At 42.9% G+C, this 17,386-nt stretch overlaps 1 protein-coding gene across 2 annotated transcripts; it reads left to right on the top strand.

Annotated features, from left to right (window-relative positions):
• Positions 1–1,169: 1,169 nt before the first annotated feature.
• MIIP (migration and invasion inhibitory protein) lies at positions 1,170–17,354 on the top strand. 2 transcript variants are annotated; one of them, XM_065738151.1, is made up of 9 exons: positions 1,170–1,337; positions 1,870–2,319; positions 2,612–2,708; positions 3,147–3,258; positions 3,436–3,494; positions 3,931–4,060; positions 4,431–4,527; positions 5,368–5,469; positions 17,276–17,354. In XM_065738151.1, exons 1-9 carry the CDS (start codon positions 1,170–1,172, stop codon positions 17,294–17,296), a joined length of 1,236 nt encoding a protein of 411 aa, XP_065594223.1. In that variant the 3' UTR covers positions 17,297–17,354. The 2 variants fall into 2 exon arrangements, with proteins under 2 accessions (XP_065594223.1, XP_065594222.1); XM_065738150.1 differs by lacking the exon at positions 17,276–17,354 and adding an exon at positions 6,124–6,288.
• Positions 17,355–17,386: the final 32 nt, after the last annotated feature.

The raw sequence follows: 17,386 nt of genomic DNA, 5'->3' as shown, positions 1-17,386 counted from the left end.
GGGCTCCAGTTGGTGTCACGCTGCTGCTGCAGGAAACTGCGCACACGCTAGTGACCTTTAATCTGTGTTTTTACAGTGAAGAGTGCAGTGGTGCCCAATGATCTGATTGGAGGCTTTGAGATTCTTAAGATACGCTAAAAATGTCAAGCCTGGATCTGATTTCTTGAGAATATTCTGAGAAGTAATGTTCAGCAAATGCTGCGTTAATAGACTGGCGGTGGTGAATCAGCATTCTCCCTTACAGAAAGCACGTCTCCAGCACCAGGCTGTCGCAGCTAGCTAGCCGCTTCCCCCCTTCCCCGCCGCCCGGGGCCGCCGGCTGCGCCCATCAGCCGAGCCGCGGGGCCCCGCCTGCTCCCCGGCCCTCAGCCCCGCGAGGCGGAGCCGCTGTTCCCGCGCATGCCTGACGGAAACACCGCGGCGGGGCTGGGGCTGCCGGGGGGAAGCCCGCGGTGGCCGGAGTGAGGGCGGGGATCCCCGGCCCTGCGGTGCAGGTGGGCCGGGCAGCGCAGGGAGCGGAGGGCTCAAAGCTCGCGGCTCCCATGCAGCGCTCTGCGCGGGGCGGGGGGGTTATCGGCTCTGCCGGGCTCGCCTCTTGGAGGGGACGGGGAAGTGGGAACGCCCGGAACCGGGCCTGGGCAGCTGCGGAGCTGTTGGCTGGCTTTCTTGCGGATGTGTGCTTACCTCGTTCCCGCGGCACAGCTCCCTTACACAAAGGGTTCTGACTACAGCGCTTTCCTAAGCTCCAACCTTAGGTTTGTGTGCCGCAGCTTCTTGTAGGTTGTGTGGGGTGGGTCTCGCCTGGTAAAACCCTTCCAGAAAGTCCCCTGACTAATATTAATTTCTGAGTATGGGCTTTCTAATGAGCAACGATGAGGGGATGCTGTTAGTTCTGTGTGGTGAATACCATGAGAAGTTTTCTTTTGCTCCAATAATCTCAATGTAGTGTCTCAAGACTGATATTTTTATACTGCATCCAGTTATGCACCTTTCTTGTAACTGGAAGATGTGCAGTGGGTTTTTCAGTTATTAGCACTCCTTTCCCCTACTGCTGTATGGTGAGCGTGTTCGGTTCCTCGTGCTGCCAAGGCAGCAGACACAAAAACAGATCAGGTGAACTTCCATTCATGCAGATCACCATTCCTCTGGCTTTACAGTAGCACACACAGATGGAGTCAGAACACCTCAGGCTGCGTCGGGCCAACCAGGACCTTCTACAAAGGCTCAGAATGAAGCAGGAAGAGATAAGAAAAAGTCTTCCCAGCGAGTCACTTCATCCAGAATCTCTTCGTAAGAGAGCAGCTTCTGAAGGATATGTCCCCTTGCTGAGGAGAGGGGTATGTGTTAGGTGTGTGTGAAAAGTGCTGAGCATCAAATGGGCCTCATATGGTAGGGAGGCAGTGGCTCTGCCTGAGCACACAGAGCATCTGGTAGAAAGGGAAATAGAGAGCCCCTCAGAACAGTAGCTAGACCTTTGTTGTTTGTCTTGTTGTCTCAAACACGTTCTCAGTGCAAAGACTTCGTAGACTGGCTGCTGCCTGACAGCTGCAGGCCTCTTAACACAAGATAGGAAGGATTGTCACGGAACATAATTCTGTTGTTTTTTCCAAGCATGAAGACTGAGTTTGTCAGTTTCTTGGCTTGGGAATGAGGTGCATTTAGTTAGAAGTGAATCCTTTTCTTACCTTCTCCAAACAATGGAGCTCTCATGAATAACACTAAGATTGTATGTTTATCCCAACAGAAATCTAAAGGGGTAAGCAGACCAGACTGAGAGATTGATGCTTCTCTTGCTGACTAAATTGGCCTAGTAAAAGATGCTTGTAATCTCAGTGTTGCAACATGATAGAAGTGTCTTTGTCCTTACAGGAGGAAAATCAGGTTGATCCTGTGTTGACACAGCATGATCCTGCAATGTTGGTGTCTGTGGAGCCCAGAGCTTGCACAGCCAGAGCAGCACTCTGTTCATCACTCAAATGCAGCAGCAGTGACAGAAGGGTGCAGCAAGAAATGAAGGTGCAGGAATCAGTTCTGGAATCCAGCTTCTGCAGTAAAGAGAAGAATCTCATACCTGTATCTGCAGTCATTACACATGATGGAGAAACTTGCAGAGTGGTCAGGGGTAGCTGTGATCAAGGAAGTACAGAGGAAGGCTCCTTTCTTTTAGGACATGGAGAGAACAGAAAGCAGACCACTCTTCCACATCAACCTAGTGAGAAAAATAACCCATCAGTGAATAAAATACAAAGTGAGGAGGCTCCCAAGGAATCCATAACCCCTAAATCAATACTGCTGATATCTCAGTCCAAAGAATTGAAGGTAAATGCTAGAACCAACACCTTCCTTGTTTTCATAAGTCAGTAGGATTGGAGGGGGGGGGGTTGTCAAGAGAATACTGCTTATAAAACTTTGGTTCTATGAACTGAGAAGGCAGAGGTCTGGTGAGCAAATTGCTGTTAGAGCATTCTGTTAGACAGAATCCAGCCTCAAACTAAGCCACTGCTGCCTTATTTACAACCCTAACCCTAGTGGCTAGTTATGTCCCTGGCTGTACCTTTGAATGTCCTGCTAGATGTATAGGAGGCCTTCATGTTTTATTTTCTTTTCCCAGAAGGAGGCTGTTCATGTGACTTTCCAAGATGAGACTGAAGAGTATACTGTGAGTAGCTGGTCCATGCACCCATTCCTGGGCTACGACTGGATTGCAGGTGAATCTTAAACCTTGAAGCAAAGCTCTTAGCATGACATGGTAATGTGAAGAGTTAAAACATGGTTTATCCTCTGTTAAAATTGTAGTGTGACAGAATTGCAGGCCTAGAGCAGAGGAGTTCTAGTTCTGTCAGCAGCCATTCCCCCACCCAGGATGAAGGTGACCTGTGCTTCACTGAAATAGTGAAGTGGCAATTGGGTGAGAATCCAAGCAGCAAATGGCAAAGGTTAGAGGGGCTAGTGAGCAACCAAAAATGAGTGCATTGAGGAACCAAGGTCACACCAGGAATCTCTGACTTGATGTTGTGATGTTGTCTTCTCCTTATCCTCCTTAGTGCTCCACACCTTTGGCTGTCTTGATCATTTTGAATTGAGTCTTTCTTTGTCTGCTTCCTCAAATTCATTAAAACCTTGAACTCTTTCCTTGATGTTCTCAGGGCTCCTGGATGCAGACTCTTCAGTAACAGAAAAATCTGATCAATATTTTGCTGAGCTGCATGAGTTTCGACAGGCCAACAAAGAAGCGTGTATCTATGAGCAGCACCTGGAGTAAGTGGGTACAGGGGAAGGGCTGAAACAGCAATGAATCCCTTTAGAGTTACGAGTAGTGGGAAGGGGTGGCTGTGAAGGCCTCTGTGTCCCATTCAGAAATGTATGCTCAGGAAAGCTATGTTTGGAGGGGAGGCAATCCTGTCAGTAACTTGTTTTTTGTGTGTGTTTATTTAGGCCCAAGGCTCTGGAATACATCATTCCTGAACAAGACTTGATAACAAGTTCCCATAAATGTAAGGATTTCTCATAAGTGTTACTTCCTAATCCAATTTCTTTGAACAACTGAGAATTCTTCACCTGTTATTCTGGGTGAGCCCCACATCACTTAAGAGAGGGAAGGATGTGTTATTTTTAGCTGCAATTTTTAATCCATTCTCAACTTCCTCCTCCGAAGAGAATTGAGTCTTCTAGGCACTATCTCTGAATCAGTGTAAGGATTTTTCTTGTAGCTCACTGAAGTTCTCTTTTTTAGTTGAGAGGGTTGAGTTTTGGTTTTGCTTTTTAGGAACTTAATTGGGGCAGGAAACGTAAAAGCTAATTTAGGGAAAGCAGCACCATTTCTATAGAAGGCACGTATTGCTCGGAGATAAAAGACTGCTGTATTTTGCTGATGTTGAGGAACCTTCTGACAAACCAGAAGTACTGTTATGTTTCATTATTCTGTGGCAGGTGTTTACTGTTACCGATTAAACCAGCGCCTCTTTGTGGTCCCCATGGAGCCAGACTCTGCCTGTCCTGTATGTAAGGTCCCACGTGCCCACCAGCCCCCAGGGACACTGGAAGAGCCAGCCTATGTCAGGTAGTTGATGGTTGTTTCTCTGTAGTATGCAGAACTCAGGGGACAAAAGCAAAAAGCTGATCACGCGAGGTAGAAAAGAGTCCAAGTAGTTCCACAGAAGGTTGCTGCACTCAAGGGAGAGAGAAATCTCCTTCTTAAAATCTCCCTACTAATTTTCCATGAGCAGAAATAGTTTTGAAGGTGGTGAGATATTATTTTTGTATCTAAATTTGGTCCAGAATTAGAATGTGTTTTGTTTTTAAGTGTCTGATGAATAGTTTGCCTTTGTTCAATTTTGAAATTAGATCCTTGAATTTTGAGTGGAGAAGGCACGTGAATTTACTTTACCTTGTGGAGTACGTGAACAATTGCTCTCCTTGTGTGGTTGCAGGGTCAGCATTCCCAGGTCTACTCTAATGCCTGCCTACAAATACAAAGCTCACTGCAGGAAGAGCTTTGAGCCAGCAGACAGTCTAGCATTACCTTTGGTAAGTTGCTGTCTTTTTGCAGACACTAATTGCACAACCCACATTGGGCACTGTTACAGTACAAGAAGGAAGGAGAATATAGGACTTGTCCCTCACCCTCAGCATACTTTTTGCTAGAATTTCTGAGGTGAATGATCTCTGGACTGTGTGTGGTGTTGGATGAGGTTCTGATCCGGGTTGCTGGCACAGCAAGAAAAGCTGTTTGGGCATGCTTCTGAGTTCACACCTTATAAAACTGGCATGAGGTATATAGCTTATCTCCAAATGCTTTATGCACGGGAAAAGAAAGTGCCATATGAAGCTATATATACGGTTGGAACATAATTCAAGTGATCGGTTTCAAGCATCAGCCTTTCAAGCAGTACCACCGTACCTGTGAGTGTCTTATTTCCCTAATATCAGAGAGCTTAACAGACAGATTTCTGTTAAGTATCCACATTGTGTAGAGATCAGGCCAAATACGTAGTGACAGGGTTGGATTTAAAACTGTTTTTGCAGAGCTGGTCCTCTATACTAACCACTGCAGAATGTTGCGAGTGGTAACCTTGCCCTGTAGTGAAGAGGCAGGAAGAAACCTGGTTTGAGGTTTGGTGAGCAGGGTGAGTCAGCTGAGACAAGCTGAAGGTCAGGTGTTTGAGTTCACAAAGCAGGATATCCATTTAGAATGAATTAGCCAGTGAAAGGTGGAAGAGGAGACAGCTATACAGTTTTGCTTCATTAGAAAAGATTTCTTTTTGTATAAAACTCAAGAAATTAGTTAATCAACCTGCCAGTGCCTCTCTGTGGAGTTGTTTTTACTTAGAAAACACTGTCATTCCACATCCCTCTATGTTCTCACAGCATTGTTTGGTTGGCTGGGAAAATATTCCTTCCAGTGACCCCACACTGAGCAGCTTGGATCTGCGAGCTTCACTGGAAGAGATTCCTCACCATTCTCACCTGGTAAGGGTAGCTTGTGAACAGTCATGGAGATGTGAATTGCATGTATAGGAAGTGTTGTTCTGTCTCTCTTAAGAGTATGGTAATCATTGATGGCCAAGCAAAAGGAAAAACCTGGAAGACTTCCCTCATCTCTCCAAAGAAAGGTTGTTCCTTGTGCTCTGTAAACCTAAACAAAAAACAAATAGAACTGGATAAGAGCAGCATGTGTATGAAAGCCTGTTCAGCTCCCCAAGTCTTCAGCAAAACAGAAGCAGTCACTTACTTGGCATTGTTTGGTTAATGATGTCTTTGTTTGCAGAACTTGGTGTCCAGAGTGTCAGGAGGAGTCGGAACTGACCAGCTTCTAAACCTGACCCACTCAGCACTCTTCAGATTAAGCAGTGCTTCTCAGCAGAGGGAGCAAAGCAAACATGGACATTACAGAGTGGCTCCAAATTTAAATGCTACTGCCTCAGTTGTCAACCAGTGACTTGTTGGCCCTGGGGAGGGGATGGGGGCAGGTTAATTTGGTTAAAATAAATCCTTGATTTGGTTAAAAATAAATCCTTGAGCAGGAGATTTTTTTTTTCATTTTCACAGTCACATACCTCTGTGCAAGCAATCCACTTACTTCAGTGTACAAACTCATGTTCTTTCACTTTGCACATTTTGCAGCTACTTCTGAGCAGATGCATGAGCTTTCCTACCTAGCGCTGCGTGAAGAGGTGTGGACTGCACAACTAAGAGAGATACATGGTTTGCAATAGATATGCACAGAGTTCACCAGACACTTCAGTTAAGCAAACCAAGCAAATGTTATCTGAGAATGCCAGGGCCAGGAACTAGCTTGATGAATGGCCTGGTTCAGTGGGAAGCATGCAAATATGCTTATTTTCAAACATGTGAACCATAACAAACACAAACTGCTAATGCCATAAGCTTGAGTTACTCGTGTTGAGTTACTGAACTCGAGTTAAAACAGAGCATCCAGTTTATCTTTCATGTCTGTGTCTACAGGGTACGTTACAGGGTAATAATAAATCTGGAAAAGCACATTTTGTTACTCAAATACCTCGAAAATGCCTTAAGATGTTTGCAAGTTACGCTTACCTCTTCTTTTCCAAGATTTTTGGAGGTTAGCAAAAAAAACTTTGTGGAGTTCTTAAACTGTACCAAAGCATTGCGTTATGTATGGTTTGAGTTGTTTGGACTTGGTGGATTGATCTTTCCTTGTCTAAAAATGATAAAGCTGATGTTATGTTTTGTCTCCAGTAAGCCTGAAAGATAAATTCCTTTCTGAAGACTTCTGGAAGTTATTGTGAAATCAGGACTAGTAATTGCATTTGTGAGCTTTGAATCAGATTTATTGCTGGGATCTAACTTCACAGAAAACTTTGGGTTTGCACCAATATTTTCAGCTTCTTGCTGTTCAGTGTTATTAATTAATGTATCCAATGCTTTATAAAACAAATGTATGATTAGACTTTTTTTTTAAGCAAGGGAGCAGTGTTGCAAGTTGGTGAAGTCTTACTGTGTGACTGGAATGGAAAGCAAATGGCATGACCAACTAGTTTTGCTTTGGGTTGAATATTGAGGGTAAAGTGAAAGGAATTGGTCACATGCTTTCCATTAAAGCACAATCCCAAGTTAACTCCCCCTTTGTAATGTTTTTTACGATGTTCATACGTGCTCTTTCAGATGGAGCTTTCCAGAAGTACTTAGTCTCGATCCATCTGTCTAGGTGGATGCAACCATTTGAGCTGTCCCCATGTGCCCCTTTTGCTAATAAAATTGAAAATTTCACTTTCACAGTAGGAGAACTGTTTCTGGTTTCCATCTTTAAATACTGGTAACTTCACTTCTCTTCCTTGGCTGAACTATTTTGGAACAGAAAATGTGGTTTGCTTATTAACATAGAGAATAACCTCATGGCTCTATGCAGAATTTTGTCTCCACATTTGTGTGGAGTAAGTATATATCATGATCCTTTTTGCACAGGGAATCTAACCAGTGTTACTCAAGTTTTCTTGATGCATGTTTTATTGCCATTCCAAGCAGTCACTGTGTCATTTTATGGTTGGTGGTATACAAATACACTTTTTTGTGGACAACTTGATTTTTGTCTTTCCATTGCAATTGAAATCAGTAAAGGCTTTGTAGTTGGAACTCGGCTAATACTGTTGGTATGTGGGCCAGAACTGAGATCTGGTAGTCTGATGGAGAGTAAGTGTTTGTTTGTTTTAATCAAGACACCTGACTACAGATGTACGTGGTGGCCTCATCTAGTAAAAATGTGGTTCATAGTCAAGTTTCTCATAATAATCACATTTAGAAATAGAACCATGAAAGAAAATGAGGCATGCTCCAATTCTGTTTAACCCACAGCTGAGCTAAATGAGTGTTTTCCCTTCATATGTTTTCTCACAATTGCTCTGCTGAGGGTATGTGCAAAGCAGTGTGGCTGCTGATTGCATTCATGATAGTTACAAATCCTAGTTAGCTTACTTTCAACAACAGTAATGCAGGGAATGACAGGTCATTTCTAGAAAGCGAGGTCAGGCTTTCTGAGAACCAGGTTATTTATTTATTATTTTTTAGCATTGAATATGAGACTAAATCCAAAAGACTGGCAAAGGAAGTTTGATCCAGCCTAGAATAATTATAAATAACTACAAGATGCAGTTTTTGTACAGTGTGCTATGAGTAATCTGGGTTTGGGTTAATGAGTTACAGTGTATTAAGGTTTTGTACAGTGTCTTTTTGCCTTCCAGTAGATGTTATGCAAACAAAGATGCTGTGCCTTTTCAGGAAGGAGAGCAGCTGAGAAGGCACCTGAGAGTAATTATAAAGGAAAACATCTATTGACAGGTTGAAAAGTTGTGTTCATCTAGTGTTAAAGCAGCTTGTGCACTTGGACTAGCTGTGATGAAGCCAGTGCTGGAATCTGCACTAAAAGGGAAATGTGGAAGGTGGGATTAGCGTGCTTGGGATTTTGGGACTGTGGGTAAGGAAAATGTGAGGTTGGTCAGGAGAGGAAAATAAGCAGAGGTGAGACTGTGGGATTATATAGTTGGAAGCCAGAGTGGTAAGAGAGGTGTGGCAAGAGATAGAGGGCATAAAAGAGGGAGTGTGGAGAGGAGGACTGGATTGGGAAAGTATGAATTTAAGAAGTGGAATGGGGGGAGACCTTTGTAGATCAAAATAGTATGGTAAAGAATAGGATTCCCAATGATGTACCAGTATCTCCAGGATTATGTCACCCACAAAGTAATACAAATACAGAACTCGATTGCACAGGCACAAGGCCCCATGGTAGCTTGTCTTCATTCCTGGAGGCAGTTGTGCTGTTATGTGTCCTCTGACTGTGCTTTAGGGACATTTGTCTACGTGCATATTGATGAGCAAGAAAAGAAGTGACCCCACATGCCTGAAATGAACAAGAATCCCCAAGGAGAAGGAGCTTTTCTGATTTAAATACGACACAGTAAATAATGCTTCTGTTATTTGTTATAATAGACAAATCTGTTTTTTAGTAATAGCATTAGACTGCCATCAGTGTTATTTTGTTTGCCTCCTCTACGATTGCTATAAGATGGATTTGGTGATGTCTCTGGATCGGGTGTTTCTTGCTGACAGTACATTTCAAGAACCAATACTGAGTCTTGAATGAGTGTGGTGCTGGTTTATTCATTCTGTTTAGTTATTAGCATGTCAAGGAATGACATCTCAGGAACCCTCAGGTGAATCATTTGCTTGTGGCACGAACTTGTTTTTTGAGTGATTTCCAAACTTTGATTTTTGGGGCTTTCATCTTTTTGGAACTTGGGTTTTCGTAGCCCAGAACATGTTTGCAGTGCATCACATCTGAAGACACAGATGTGTTTTCTTCTTTTCTCTGTTAAAACCCTTCGTTTCACAGATTTCCTGGGATGGCAGACCAATGTAAGGACTTGTCTTTCCACTTCAGACAGAGCTTTGGTTTCTGCAGAACAAAAAAATGCTGTTAGGAAGAGGAATCACAGAACTGTAGGGGTTGGAAGGGACCTCCAGAGATCATCGAGTCCAACCCCCTGCCAAAGCAGCTCCAGCCCAGGCTGCACAGCTCAGCATCCAGGTGGGTTTAATATTAGTCTCCAGAGAAGGAGACCCCACCACCTCTGTGTGCAGCTCCAGTGCTCCATCACTGCCCTGTGAAGAAGACCATTGAATTTCAGTGTTCAGATGTGTTTGAAACGCTTGTTGGGAAAAACAAAACCAAACAGTGTGATCCTGCAAATCCTTAATCCTTCTTGTTTACATCACAAAAGTCGTTTAACATTTCCCCAAATTCTCTCTGTGGTTCCAGCAGAGCAGTACTCATCTTGTTTCTGTTAGTAGATAAACTTTATAACTCCCAGCTTTTAGATGAAGAGAACCACTGTACCATGAGAGAAATAGTTTCCAAACTCCCACTCCTTTGTTTTAATGATATAGCCAATCCTTACCAAATATTTTCACTTTTGTTCCGAATTAAAATGATATGATGGGAACTTTGGGCACTTTTGCAATTTTCTTGTTTTATTTCCTACACATACCCATGGAGCACATTTCAATTTCAACAATAAAAATTGTCTGTCAATGAACATTATCTGTGTTTATACAGCTAAGCCCAATTTTCCTTACAAAATACTAATTATTTGGATTGAGTAACCTTCTTTTCCTTTCTGCAGGGGCTGCTCTGAAAATAATGCCTCCTGTTTTATGATGGCCCACAACATGGTCAGAGGCAGATGTTCATGGGATGGCAGTAGAGGTTGAACCTTCCCAGCAGATATCCCATTACGTTTTGTTGCTGTGTGACAGGTGGCAGCAGAGAGGCAGTCTGGCACAATGGCATCTGGCGTGGAGAGGTGTGCATGAAGCAAAGGTGTGGAATTCCTCCATGCTCAAAAAATGGCATCCGCTGACATTCATTGGTGCTTTGAACCAATGAAAAATGGGCTGTGTAGGCAATGTTTTCCCAGCAGTTATACTATCATAGCAGCTGTGAAACAGTGGACCACTTCTGCTGATGGAGGCACTTGTTCATTGCTGGTGAAAATGCGGAGTTCTTGGTGACTATGTTGAAAAATAGTTTACTGAAACTGTGAGTTTGTTCTATCAAACTATCAAATAGTGCTCCTTGTAGCTGTTGTAGTTTCTGTGGAAATAAGTAGGAGGCATTACTTCTGGAGTGAGCAAGTGACCCGGAGTTACTTTGTTGAATTCATTAGAGTTTGTTTGGAGTCGTGTTTCTGTAAATGTGTGCAGAAATTATTACCAGAAGGAGAAGAAGTGCTCTTAACTTCAGTAATCTTCTGAAGGAGACTATTTATTTCCAAAGTAAAAAACCAGTGGTATTGGGAGTGCACTAAGATTATAAGTAATTTCCTGTAAGTGATGGAAGTGTTTCGTTCTGAAACAGGTAGTTTATTTGGGAATTGTTCAGTGCCTTACAGGTGAACTGTACGGGTTCAATGCTTTTCTGAAATAAATGTACCTACAAAAACCTGTCAGTTCACACTTGTTAACATATCTGAAAGTAGATCTTTTGTGAAATGACAGGGCTCTGCAAAAGCTCTTTTACCTCTCAGTTTGGTTCTGTCCTGTGTTTGAGTCTCATGCTTTTAGGTGAAGTTTTATTCAGCATCTTCTGCCAAAATTACAGGCTGGAACTTCTTGAGTGCACGAGCTTGAGTGGCATCTTCTGAAAACTGGGTGTGAAAACTGGATCTGATGATTTTGTTTTATCAAAGGAAATCTTGAACAGAACCCTGAGTCTGGAGTACCAAGAGCACCATTAGAAGTGCTGAGTCTCTGCATAATGTTGATGCTCTACATTTAATAAATGCTATCATTAAAATTTCTCTGTACATCCCCCTTCCCTCAAACACAGCTTTTACTTTCAGTATCTGATCACTCCAAGTTTCCCTTATCAGCTGTTTTCCTCCTTACAGTCCTGATTGGGAGTTTCTTCTGGTCTAAGCTGTTTCATCCCTTGAGCTGATTCTTCTGAAAGTAGACAGTCTTTCTCCTAGTTTGAATTTCTGGTCGTATTCTGGTGGGAATCCAATGATGAGAGAGGGAAGATCACATTAAAGAAGGACTGATTTTGCTTTTGAAAATCCAGGTGGGAATATAATGATGTGAATTTGTTGTGCTTTAACACTTGATAATGTTACCAGTGTGTAGGTAGCCAAAAACTCAAGGTATCTATGTGCAAGGTGAAGCTGAGGAGCAGATCTGTAAGGAATAACTGTGCAGCCAAAATCAAATAATGCAAACCTTGAGCATGCTGCTTTGGCGACGACTGTAGACTTCAAGTAGACTTTCTGTGTGGGTGAAGTTATGATATAAGATGTGAATTTACTGCAAACTGCTGCTGTTTATGGGCTTTGTAGGCAGACATTCTGTACATTTAGAAACTAGCTGAAGGCAGTACATACTTGGTTTCTTGCTTTTTACCAGTTCTTTCATGCAGCTGATGGCGCTGTAGAAGCCTTCCTGCATTTTGTGGTTAGGGAGAGGAAACTATGAGCTTTGCAGTGCTCCAGACAAAGATTGTGACATGATTTAAGACCAAGCGAAAGTCAGAAGTGGGTGCTTGTGGATTAATTTGTCTCAGTGCCATGGTTGGGGTGTGGGGAAAGTGGCCCTAAGCAACTCCTGTTGGGTTGTGTCACTTAGCATTATGATTACTAAAGCAAACGAGCAGCGGCAAAGACTGCATTGAATTAAAGCAGCACTAAAGAAGTGTGAAGAGGGGGCATGAAAGATCTTTAAAAATACCTCAGCCTTCACACAAGAGTTTCTGCCCAATCTTTGTTACCCACCGTTTTCCTTAGAGCTGTAGTGATCAAGTGGCTGTCCTCTCGACTGTGGGATGTGCACTGTTGAAGGGTTTAATACAAATGATATTCAGATACCATCTCATCTCTATCAAGTCCCATCTCATTCTCTGTGGAGAATGACAACGTGTAAACCTAGCTCTCTCAGAAGCTACAGTTGGAATTACAGAAAGTACAGACATGATGTGATCTTTTTTCTAAGGTCATCTCTCTCTCAGCTAGCCTGTGGGCATAGTAATTCTGTGATCTGGTTTTGGTTTCTTTCATGGAAGCCAAGTCTTTCCCAAGTGCACAGAGTTCTCTGTCAGCTCTTCTCATTTTTCAGTCTGACTCAAAGCGTGCTTCAGTTTTGAAGCTACAATGCACTGAAAAAAATGACAATTTATATAATTTTTTTCCTCTTGTATTTCTTATTCTATCTCTGTATAAAGCAGTAGAATTAGTTGAGAGGACAAAATCAGCATTCTAAGGTTGTTGCCCTCTTCAGCTTCATATAAACAACATTTGTTAAAGAAAATGGATTGAAAACTAATTGCCGTTATTGCTGTTGTTCAGATGATCAGCATGGCCCATTTTTAGCTGCTTACATTTTTGCTTCATTCAAAATTATCAGTGATTCAAGAAGTGAATATCCCAGCTGCCCTGAGAAGCTGTGGATGTCCCCTTCCTGGAGGTGCTCGAGGTCGGATCTGATGGGGTTTGGGGCAGCCTGAGCTGGAAGGTATCTGTGCACATGGCATGGTTGGAACCAGATGGTCTCTGAAGTTCCTTCCAACCCATACCATTCTATGGATGAAATTTCAGACATATCATCATATCTGTTTTTGCATATAAACAGCTAAGCCCAAATCTGTGGTGGCAGAAATTGAGAAAATTGGATGTTTAAAGTATAGCAATGCTCAGAATGACTTTGGTATTTCTGGAAGGCGAGGATGTAACACTGCCGTATGTTGTATGATGGCTGCACTGAAAGTTATGCCTCCTATTCTATGATATTGGCCGCAAATATCAAGAGAAAGAAGTTGGTGGGATGGCAATAGAGGCTGAACCTTCCCCCCAGTATCCTGTTATACTTCACTGCCGTGTGACTATGGCAGCAGAGAGGTGATCTGATGGAAGTGGGAAGCAAAAGTGGGGAACCTTTTTCCTCCATGTGGAAAAAAATGGCACCCACTGATACTCATTGATGTTTGCTGAGTGTTTACAGAGGCCAAACAGTGGATGTGAACTCATTGAGGAGTGCTTTCAGCAGTGGTGACAGAGGGTGACCACCTCTGGTGGAGTTTTTTTACAAGCATGGCACGCAAACTCCTGTTCATTGCTGATGGAAATGCACTGCTAATGGTGGTGACTACGCTGAAATAAGGGGGAGGCATTACTTTCAGAGCAATCTGTGTACTATTTGAGGCGAGGTTACTTTGCATGGAAGTAGCTGGAATGAAATTAGTCAATGGGCTTTGCATGTGGGAGTTTGTAGATCTTGGCTGAAGCAGGACTTGTTGCAGTAAGGCCCATATCAGCTGAGGAAATTCTTTTATTCTGAGAAGAGAGAGGTTCTGTGCTTTCTGGAGTGCTCTTCCAGCAGCTAACTTATGGCTCAGTCAGCAAACAATTACGGTTAACAGCACTGCTGAACTTTCCTCATCAGGAATTGGCTGTTCCTGGTAGGTACTTTTTGACATTATACTTTGAAATAATAATAAAAATAAATAAATACATTATTGTTTGGGAACAAAGACCAGGATGCATCTCCTTCCGTTGGCTGTTCATTAATTGCCAAGGAATTTTCTGTGCTCAGCGAGAGCAGCCTATTGAGGCAAAAGTCCCCAGTCACAAACAAACAAGAATTGTTCTGTTCTCCTTTTAGACTTTCATTTGCATGTATGTGAAACTGTATAAAGCAAGGAAGTTAATTTCTTTTTCTGTTACTTTTACTAGAGAACAGAAATGACGTGAAACTGTCTTCTGAAGCTGCAGCTGCAGAAATGACTTGGGATTTCCCTCGTGTATCAGGATTTTATTATGATCCCACCTTGTTATAACCAGTTATTTTCCTGCTGGGAACTCTTGATTTAAGTCATTGCTGTATTTCAACTAGTGTATAACAGGCTGCATGCCATCCTTCTTGTTGCTGATCACAGAGGACAAAGGTAAACTGGAAAATAACGAACTCTGCAGGTCATGTTGGCAAGATCTCCTGCACTATATTTTTCCATATTGCAGTGTGGCTTGATTAATGAGGCATAATTAAGTGGATTGATGAGTATTTAATACAAGGAGTATATGGCACAAAATAAGGATCAATACTAGATAGGTGTAGAGGGATAGATTCTTGCAAATCTGTGGCACAGTCGACATAAATGAGATGTATATTTTTGTATGTATATTTTTACATGTTCAGACGAGTTCAACTATTGGCAGCTACAGCTTCTTCAGGCTGCCGTTGCTTGCTTACTGGGTGATGGTTTCTCAGTGAGGTGAGGTGTTGCACCAGCGTTGCCCTTCTTCCCATCTTTTTTGGGTTCTGAGTTCCAGAGAAGTTCGGTGTGTTGACTTCACTTACAATACCTGAAAGCATTGGGATCTTGAGTGCTGTCACTGCAGGTTCTACCTCTGTGCTATGCAGTATGCATCCCAGCAGATGTTCCCTTTGGTACTGCTGAGTTTCAGTGGAGTTTCAGGGTCTGGTGTTGTTTCATCCAGCCGAGCAGCAGGACGTTGTAGTGCTTTCCATCCGTGCATTGTGGTGCTCGAAATAGCGACGCTGAGAGACACTGAAATACAGATTTTAGACAAGGTTATTTTGATGTGTCTTTTTCAATTCAGTGATCTCCTCTGTGCGTCTGGTGATGTTTAGAGATGATATGTCTTGGTGGTTTTAGTCCCAGCTAGGTATGTATTTCAGAGCAGGAGGAGCTATGCTATCTGTGCAGCATGAGACTAAAATCAGCCACCTCAAAATCAGAAAATGCCATGAGTGCTTTTGTTGGATCGTGTGTGTAACAGTGCTGCTTCAGTAGCATTCTCTAAGTGCTTCCTTCCCTCAGTTAGCACACAGACGTGCTGCAGGAATGGCTTGGGCATGAGTTAAGAGACTTCTTGTAGCTTACCTGGTTCTCTGTGCTCTTTTGCTCCACGCATCAAACAACATTTGAAGAACCAAAGACTTTAACAGGATCAGCTCCATGCAGCGCATGGAGGTATACAGCACAGATGAGATAGCTGGGGTGAAAATCAGCTAAGTAATAGCTAAATTGACAAAAGAAAACGCCAAGCAACTTTATATTCACCATTTCTACCTTGAACACCTACAGCAAAAGGAGTTCTGGGTGTTAAAGACGGAGGCGTGTAATCAAGTCAGTGTTTTGATTAATAATATCGTGCTCATCGGGGCTTTTCCGTTTATCTAGTAGACATCATCCCCTGACAGAAGAACAGAGAAATGAGGTTGTTTGTTTGCTTCAATTTGTTCAACTCTATTATTCCTTTGAACTTGCTTGGAGGATTTTCTAGGAAATCCAGGCAATGTTTAGAGAATGACAGCGTGGGTTTGTTTGAAAACTGAGGGCCTTCTGCACCGGTTACTGACACAGCTCCTGTTGGAAAGCCCCTTTCACTGTGTTTGAGATCAAAACACACAAACCCTGAAATGAAGGGTGCATTCAGATTGGAGCGTTGCTGCTGAACACAGGCTCTTCACCTGCTTGTTGTGCCATTTGAAACAGCCCTTTATAAGTCGTGAACGTTGCCTAATGGCATATTACTGCACAAGATTAAGACATTTTGTAGCTCATTATTTAATTAGGAAAAAGAAGAATGTAATATTTGAATGTTCAAATGCTTAGCTGTCTCTAAACCTCGAAGATTTATCTACTAAAATTGTCTTTTCTAGCTAAGAACACATAGATAGTGAGAAGTAAGCTGCTGAAGTGCTGAAAGGAGGCTGTATCTGAAAGTATATGTCAGGAACACAGTATGCAGTCTTCTGAAAATGCCTGTTTTGCTTTTGTGAGATGGTATTGCTAAGAAAGAAAGTGTTCCAGCACGGAGTTAAAGGCGATACGTACATCATCCTTGGATCCCTGAGGAACACTCTCACCTTTGCATCTCTGTCACGGTGGCAGTGATGTAGCTGGCAATGCAAACACCAGTTACCCTCCTTTTGAATTCTTGGGTTTTTTTCTGCTGGTAAGTGTGGAAAGAAGCATAGAAACGTGTGTGTGAGAAAATGAATTCTCATTGTTTTCCTGGGCACCTCAGAGGGATTTTCAAGGCCGTCTGCCTTTTTGTTTGAAGTGCGTAATTTTTACTTTTGATAAAACTTTCAGGGCAGATAAGAATACTGCACAACACTTTAAATGAGCCAAAATATTTCCATGTCACCAAACGTTATCCAGAGCACCAAATCAAAGAGGTAAAATGAGAAGTATATCAGTGCATGGGACAGCTCTCAGCAGCAGGAATTGATTTCACATAGGGTTGGAAGGAAGAAGGGATTTTCGTGAGGATGCTCTATGATGTGTTGGTGTTCAGTTAGGAGTTTTCACACACCTTTTCTGAAGTTTTTTGTTGTTTTTTTTTTACTGAAACACTGTGTTTCTTAGTGAGAAGTCTCTCAAGGCCTGATTGCAGCTCTGACAGTGGACAGGGCAGGGCTTGGACTCGTGCCTGGACCAAAGCTTTGGGGAGTGCTCTCTGAGAGCAGCCTATGATGCCTCAGATCTTTAGGGGCAGTCTGCATTTACTGCTCAGCCAGACACGTCCTCGGGTGACAACCTTGGTGCACGCATCTGACTCACAGACACCCAGCAGCTCGGGGAGTAGCAATTGAAGTGGTTTTGTTTTGTTCTTTTTTTTTTTTTTTAACTTTTCTCCTTTTGGGCAGCCCCCTCCCGCTTCCTTCCAAATTGTTTTCTCAGCCTGATTGACTCTCAAATCTGTCGCCTTCATGTCTTGAACAGCTGGAGTGGTCCTGGACTTAGTGAGCCGACACCGAGTGAGGCTGGAGTGGATGCTGGGAGGGTCCCAGACTTCAAGAGGAGCAACCTGGCTGTCTGACCTGCAATGCTGGG

This window comes from Cyrtonyx montezumae, unplaced genomic scaffold, assembly GCF_038088225.1.
Source record: "Cyrtonyx montezumae isolate F1298 unplaced genomic scaffold, pur_monq_1.0 scaffold_21, whole genome shotgun sequence".
NCBI lineage: Eukaryota > Metazoa > Chordata > Aves > Galliformes > Odontophoridae > Cyrtonyx > Cyrtonyx montezumae.
Note: the sequence above shows the minus strand (reverse complement) of the source record. Positions and strands in the feature narration are given on the sequence as shown.

Coding starts and splice junctions, on each gene's coding strand:
- MIIP (XM_065738150.1), top strand. CDS start 1,170: ATGGAGTCAGAACACCTCAGGCTGCGTCGGGCCAACCAGGACCTTCTA. Junction 2,709..3,146: donor GGGCTACGACTGGATTGCAG/GTGAATCTTAAA, acceptor TGATGTTCTCAG/GGCTCCTGGATGCAGACTCT. Junction 4,061..4,430: donor GAAGAGCCAGCCTATGTCAG/GTAGTTGATGGT, acceptor GTGTGGTTGCAG/GGTCAGCATTCCCAGGTCTA.